Source organism: Arachis hypogaea, chromosome 10 (assembly GCF_003086295.3).
Source record: "Arachis hypogaea cultivar Tifrunner chromosome 10, arahy.Tifrunner.gnm2.J5K5, whole genome shotgun sequence".
Lineage (NCBI taxonomy): Eukaryota > Viridiplantae > Streptophyta > Magnoliopsida > Fabales > Fabaceae > Arachis > Arachis hypogaea.
The window spans coordinates 13450888-13458384 of record NC_092045.1 but is presented as its reverse complement, the minus strand read 5'-3'; the positions used below and the strand labels follow the sequence as shown (position 1 = coordinate 13458384).

The following is a 7497-nucleotide window of genomic DNA, read 5'->3' as shown; positions in this document are numbered from 1 at the left end:
AATAGAAAGAAAAGTTTGAATCTTTTTATATTTATTGTGATATCACATATTTAAGAGTGAAAACACAAGTTATTTTTTAAAAGACATAAATCTGATAAGAGATAAGAATTCTAATTTGAAAATTATAGATAAAATATATACATAGAAAATAACTATTTACTGTATAGAAAAATAATATATATGACTTTTGTTAAGGTCAAAACAAAAAGTACATCCCTGATAGCTCAAAACCAGATATATGCAATCAATTCACTCAGATCAAGGATTTGAATCCCTTGTATAAACCTTCCCACAAATTTCATACCCAAATGCAATGTTTTCCATTGATGGTATGATATGGTAATCTAGCAGCTACAGTCAAATAGAGTGAAGAACCAATGAACCATTTACATAATAGGATAAATTAAAAACCAGTGTAGGTCCAAAATATATATATGATTTTAGGTCAGTTTTATTGATTATGGTATACAAGGGTACCATTACCAATTCATTGACAACAACTAACCTATACAAAGCTCACTGACTAAATATCAGAGGCAAAGCTTATATCACTAAATTTCATTCAGAATGTTTTCCGTTACTTGAATCAAGTTCACTGCTATCACCCAGAAAACAGAATGCAGTTGTTATTCAGGTCCGAGTATGAAAGTTAAGGAGCAGCAGGAGCAGGAAAAATGCCCAATTTTCTCCGGAGCTCTTCCAAATCTTCATCAAAATGGCGCTCATAATATACACACATAAGATCAGTGCACTGCATGCCAGCACGAATGGCCCAGGGCAAGTAGTGTTGATAAAATAAATTTCTCTGTTTTGGGTTGAATCTTGCTGTACCCCCTATGACAGACAGCATGCACATGGGAAGGTACATCTGCTCAAACTCAATTACCTTCAGTGCTGACTCCCCAATCAAGTTAGTAGGAAGGTCAAAAAGAGTATGCCAAAAGTCATGCACTTCTCGAGCCCGCATGGCTACATAGGCCAGTTCATCTGTTTCCATAAACCGCACGGGAGGTCTATCATCAGGTGAAAAGTTCCTGGATCCCATAAATCTAGCATAGGCAGCTCCAAATGTGTTTGGTGGTAGGTCCCAAGCATGTCCTACATTTGCAGATATAACACGAGGGCGCTCTAACAGCACTGCCTATCAAACAAGATCATCAAAAAGCATGGATTAGTCCTTGCTGTTGATATATATATATATATATATATGTTCTTCCAAATGCAGTGGGGCCAAGGATGAATTGCCAAACATCTTATATTATTTATATATTTATTTCTGTAAAATTTTCAAAGATTTTTGGCAACTCCGAAAAAAATTTTTAACCATTCCATTCAACTTTCTAGTGACTCACTTTGGTACCATAACTTCATGGCATTTAAATAACGGACAATCCACTTTCATTCAATTTGACGAGGACTATGTTATGAAACCAAAGAGTACTGAGGTAAATTCAAGAGATAATGGAGCTGGAAGAAATGAGGAATTGGTTAGCAAGGCTGGACACGTGGAAGAGAGTGCAGAAATTATGAATTTGGGCAGACAAAGTTTCGTCTGAAAGAATTTGTAATCAGCTGATATAAAAAGAGAATGACAAAGGAACGAAATCATGTCTAGTATGATTCTAAGGTCCAATTTTGGATTATTCTCCTTTTTCCTTTCTTAGAATGGAGAGTAATTGCTCTACCATTTGCAGGTGTGGTTCAGCAGTGGAGAGTGGTGATACTAGTACTTTTTTCTACTTTTTTCCCCTACTACCAATTTAGAAATTACAGTACTGTTCCATTGGTTTCGGATTTTCTTTATTTCATCCTTTGAGCTAGAACACAATATCTACTATTCTCTTGGTTTCCTTGTAATTAAGACTTGGGTAGTTTCTGCTCCACTGAGATTTGACTTGTTTGGTTGTTAGTAACTTCGTTATATCTAACTTATATCATAAATACTTTGGTGGATTGTTACAGACTAGTTCCACTAAAACAAGAACATCATAAATAAGTTTTAACCAATACAATAACCAAATACAAAAACAAACTTACTCTTCCCTCTGTACTCTGCCTCATCCTTTCAAGAACTCTCTCAAAAGCAGGCTTCCCAGTTGTCTCCCCCAAAGCTGCAATCAGATCTGCCCTTCGTGGGTCTAACAATGCACCAACAGCCGAACCGACTGCAACAGCAGTCTGCTGCCATGTGTTAAGCCTGACACGACTACCTCCTATCATTGCAAGTGCAACTACACTTTGCAACCAGCAAAGCCTAACAACAAAACAGATTTTAGCCTCATAAATCATAATCCACCTCATTGTTTCAGTTTGTACAATATTAAACAGTGAATCTGACTTGAGTGATTAGCTATATAATGCTATGCAGCCCCTCAAAACGGAGCACACCGATGTCTATCATAAAGAATTTGTACAATTCAAAAGTCTATCTGGTACAATTCATGTGCCTGTAATTAATCTACAGTGGCTGCTGTGAACAATTTCAACTCTCACATTATTCATTGTCAGAAAATTCAATTCACATTAATTCCATGTACCCTAATCCATGCTTTCATGTGCCTGTAATTGTTATAATTTTTTGGTTTGAATTCACAGTAGCAATAGGTGGTGTCAGTCATTGCAATTTAACTTTGAACAAAGACTTTTCTTTAATATCTCTGCCTAAAAGCATTATACAGGTCCTTTGAGAGTTAATGAATTGAACCACAAACAAGTAGTTGTAAGTGAATTGTATTTGACTATAAAATGAGTTATATTTTTCTGCATTAAAGTTGAAGGTGGCTGACAGTCAGAGTAGAGAATGTGATGCAGCGAATATAGAAGGGCAGAAATACCATTACATTCAGATGCAATAATAATCAGAAATATCAGATCACATAACAATAGTAAACCAAGTCAGTCGTGTGCCTATATAAAGGAAGTAGAGCTGAACAACTGTCATAATTCTGTCTTTCTTAATATACTAATTATTTCAAATTCTTTCATTACATGTTTCCTACTTGAAGGGAAGAAGGGTGCAAAAACAGTATAACCTTCTTTCTCAGTCATTAACATTACCAATAACAAGGATATAACATTCTTCCAAATATGTAAACCTTTTTTCCTATATAAGAAGAGTCCTTCAAGCTGAAAAAGGAGAAACATTTTACTTTCAATAGAGTAAATGGTGTGATCTTTGTTGGAAGAGTATGTGAGAAATGCAAATAGTTTTTCCTTTGTATCATTGCTAGAAAATCAAGTAAGAAATTTGCTATTGAATCAGATGCAACAATTGCAAATCAAAGTTCAAAAGCAAAAATTACAAATCAGTAGTTGAATTCATCAAAACACCAAATCACATAACAATAGCAAATCAAGGGCCAAACTGATCCATCCATATTCCCCTTATGTATTATGTTTATGTTGATTATATTGCCCAAATATGGAGAAAAATGTAGTAAGACTTAACAATTTTCTTTAAATATTGACAATTCAAATGACAAGCAAAACAAGCAAATTAAGACTCCAGAATGTTTCATTCTTTCATAAAATAACAAGGTTTAATTATACACAAGCAAATTAAGGCTCTATTGCTCCGGCTGAATTTAATCAAGCTTAAGCACACACTGTAATTTCACCTCATAAGAGAGGCAAAACCAAAACTAATCTAATAAAATAGAAATTTGAAAATTGAACTAATCCATATTCTTAACAGAAATCAAGATATCGAGAAAGGCACACAAAAGAAGATGAGAGGAGATCGGTGAAGAGACCTGACCGGCAGCGAGAGAGAGGCACGTAACACCAGAGGAGAGCAGATCGGCGACAAGGTCACAGGTTGCAGCCTCGCTGGAGAGACATAGCTACAGCGACGGTGGAGAGAGAACACAAAGCAGCGGCCTCAGTGAGCAGATGGGAGTGATGTTGGACAAAGAAGTCGGCTGCTGTTCGGGTGTTTGACACAGACACACACCGGGGCTGTGGGAGAAGAAGATCAGGGGGTTTGGAGTAGTGAATGGAGAATGGGGTGTGCCAGTGTGGTAGTCATAGGGGTATTTTGGGGGTTTTCTCATTAATTTATTAACTTGAGATTTCAATATTTTTGTTAATAGTTTAGTGATATCGAACCACTCTAGACTCTAGTTACTAGTTTATTGGTCTAACTGGTCTAATCATTGCTCCACTAGAAAATTATTTTATAATAAAATAATAAATAATCATACATAAACTACAATATTGTTCTTAACTACCTCAACAAACCGAAGAATCTCAGATTCAACTTTTTCAACTGAATTAGCTTTCAATACTGCAACATACAAAGCGGAGACAAACTTTTCAGCCACCAAATATAACCATTAGGACCTATAGACGCAATCAAAAAATAAGAAGACCAAAAAATTCTGATCCCATGAAAACAAGCACAATGGCTCAAGGACGAAACAAAAATTTTTAGAACAATTCAATGATCTAAATGAAATAATAAATCAACAATTCATTGCATTTAAAATTTTAAATGATAAACATAAGAACTACTTAAGTGAAAATTCATTGAATTTAGATTCATATTCAATCAGTTATAAGTTCATATTTTCTTCTTCTATCAATCACAATCTAAGCACAATTTCTTCTACATCAGCCTGAAATGTATTAAAAAATTATGATTTATGGCACAAACAATATGTGCAATTTAAATTATGCATTACAGTGTCACATTATGTTTTTTGTGCATAAAATTTGATTGTGACCATCTTAGAGTCAGAATTATTGTTCACATTACAAGACAGTATTACATTATTCTGGTTTGAAGCTTTGTTGTTGTTAGCTACCCCGCATTCTACAAACAGATGCAATTGCAAGATACTATGAACTAGAGAAAGGGAAAGTACTTAAGATAACTTACAGTGGTGATATCACTCAGATGCATGTCAATAAAAAATAAAGAACACACAAAACAGCAACACAACGGAACAAAATAATCATTGAACAGGGCATAAATAAAAAATGCAGAAGTTAGCAGTGAACTGACCTTCGAAGTCTATGGTTTTTTTCTTGGTTGAGCTTTTGAGCAGTCTGAGCAGAGGGGTAGAAGCGCGACGGAGACGGAGGCCAGGCAACGAGCACGACTCAGAAGACGGTGGTGGGTTGGAAGAACCTACGGCTGAGCAAACGAAGAGCAGACTCAAAGCTGCAATTGGTGGGTTGGGGACTTCGAGCACGACGACCAGACGAAGATGGTGGTGCCTGAGTGCGCGACGGACGGCGGTAGGAGTGCGACGGAGAAGATGAAGACCAGGAACTGGCGCGCCGAGCTCGAGGAAGAAGCATGGACGACCAGACGACGATGGTAGCGCCTGAGCGAGACGGACGGCGGCAGTCCTTGCGGCAGTCCTGTTTCAACTTCCTTTTCTGATTTGGGGAGACGCTGTTAGGTTAGGTGTTTGGAATGAAGACTGAAGGGAAGGGGAAGGAAGGTCACGCGTGCGTAAATAAAGAAAAATTTTGGTAAAGTTCAAAACGACGTAGTTTTACTTAAACCGGCTGGTTCCGATTTTAATCCGACCGATCGGTTTTTGACCGGTTCAATAATTTACTAGTGGTTTTTAATTAACGGTTTTACATGATTAATTAGACGGTTAATATTATCGGTTCACGGTTCGATTAGTTTAACCACCGATCCAGTTCAATTTTCAAAATCAACACAAATAAAATTTAAGAAGTAAAATAAAAATAATTTAAAAAATATGATAAATTATATTTTTATTAGTTGTAAGCTATAGATTTAATTACTAAAAATGTATGAAATTATGTTTTCTTATATTATATTATTAAAGTGTAAGTCTTTTTTTTATTCTATTTAAAGTGAAAATTTTATACTAAATTACCTTTTGTCGCGCAGATATTTTTATCTTTGAAGATTGGAAAATATATTTAGGTCTCTAACCTCTTAAAAAATCAGATATTTAGATCCTTCCGTTAAATAGGGTCTGTTAAACTCAATAAAAAAATCTGACCTAGCTCCTGTTGAACTGACCTGGCCGTTACGATGTCCTACGTGGAGGTAGAATTTTCAAAATGGGGACAAATTAGTCCCCTTCCTTCAAAACGACCTCGTTTGGTGAGTACTCCATCCCTTAAAAATCTTCTGGTCCTATGCTTACTCCTCCCTGCTGCTACTGCTTGTGTGCTGCCCAACTCGCCACTGCTACCCTGCTATTTGTGTGTTGCCCTGTTCGTCGATGGAAAGGTTCTCCTCATGTTCGTTAGGATTTTTGTTCTTGTTCTTCTTTTTCTTCTTTTTGTCGAAGCTTGCTTCCCCTCCTCCAATGGCAGATTTGACACTAACATTGCCACAGACGGTGGTCAAATTCAGTCCAATAGCATTACATAAGAAAAATTCTCATTCTTACTTTCTATTTTCGATGCCATTGGCACAAAAACAAAGTCAAAGGAACAATGGCTGCTCCTGAAAAATGCTTCCTCGTCACCGATCTCTCTATGAGTCATCATCATCTAATTGCTAATTTGACTTATCATTCAATTGCAGGGTGTTGAAAAAAGTACTTTCATAATCAAAGTCTTCGAGTCCCTCAAAACTTCCCATCTAAACCTCAAGCTTTAGAGATTCTACACTCGTAAACTACCCAAATTCTTCTTCGTTTCTATGAATTCATGCCATAGTTATCAAAATCATGTAATTGTTTCTTCTTTTTACAGGTAAAATTAGAAGCTCAGGTGAAAATGTTGGTTTTGAAATTGTCACTCTTAATGGTCACATATGCTCACTTGCCTCCACCACCATCTCAACGTACCACCCACCTTTCTTCTTCTTCAGGTAGTATTTGAGGGTATTCATTTTTTATTCTTCAAGTTTAGAAGGATGAAAATTTATAACAACAAGGAGCAAGAGCATAGGTGGAGGGATGGTTGTGGAATGTGCAGCAGTGTATGGTGGCGGTAGGAAGGGACGAGCCTTTGAAGTGGAGGGGTACTATTCAAAACGATGTCATTTTGAAGGAAGGGGACTAATTTGTCTCGTTTTGAAAACTCTCTTTCTACATAAGACGCCTTTAAAGGCTAGATTAGTCTAACGAAAGCCACGTCAGACTTTTCTGTATGTTGAGTCTGCCGAACCCTATTCAATGGAAGGACTTAAATGTCTATTTTTTAAAAAGTCAGAGACTTAAATGTATTTTCCAATTTTCGTGGATGAAAATATCCACGAGACAAAAAGTCAGTGACCTATTTATCCTTTTCTCTATTAAGAATTTAGTTTTCGACTAACGTTTTAATGTTTTATAGGTTAGCAATAACTTAGTATTTAAGATTTATCAAAATAAAATATAAATAAAAATGGTTCGTATTTTATAACTATAACAGTGTATGAGTTTTTTATTTTTAAATTATTTAAATATTTTATTTATTAAAATGTACAACGTGCAAACTATTTATTTTTTTTTCACATTGTTATTATACATCTTAGATATAATGAATAAGAGATAAATAATACAGAAATCAGGT

At 35.8% G+C, this 7497-nt stretch overlaps 1 protein-coding gene across 5 annotated transcripts; it reads right to left on the bottom strand.

Annotated features, from left to right (window-relative positions):
• Window positions 1–367: 367 nt before the first annotated feature.
• Window positions 368–5483, bottom strand: LOC112715201 (ubiquinone biosynthesis protein COQ4 homolog, mitochondrial). Of its 5 annotated transcripts, none has more exons than XM_072204634.1 (5): window positions 5006–5450; window positions 4230–4285; window positions 3758–3957; window positions 2038–2254; window positions 368–1141 (listed from the first exon to the last, which is right to left on the bottom strand). In XM_072204634.1, the coding sequence occupies exons 4-5, from the start codon at window positions 2218–2220 to the stop codon at window positions 650–652; spliced, it is 675 nt and encodes a 224-aa protein (XP_072060735.1). In that variant the 5' UTR covers window positions 2221–2254; window positions 3758–3957; window positions 4230–4285; window positions 5006–5450; the 3' UTR covers window positions 368–649. The 5 variants fall into 5 exon arrangements, with proteins under 5 accessions (XP_072060735.1, XP_025622754.1, XP_029145437.1 ...); XM_025766969.3 differs by having other exon boundaries at window positions 3753–3957; window positions 5006–5440; XM_029289604.2 differs by lacking the exon at window positions 3758–3957 and having other exon boundaries at window positions 5006–5440.
• Window positions 5484–7497: the final 2014 nt, after the last annotated feature.

Bases quoted from the DNA above. Each gene is read 5' to 3' on its own strand.
- LOC112715201 (XM_025766968.3), bottom strand. From the start codon at position 2,220: ATGATAGGAGGTAGTCGTGTCAGGCTTAACACATGGCAGCAGACTGCT. The intron at 1,142-2,037 runs GTAAGTTTGTTT...CTTGTTTGATAG, and splicing joins GGCAGAGTACAGAGGGAAGA to GCAGTGCTGTTAGAGCGCCC.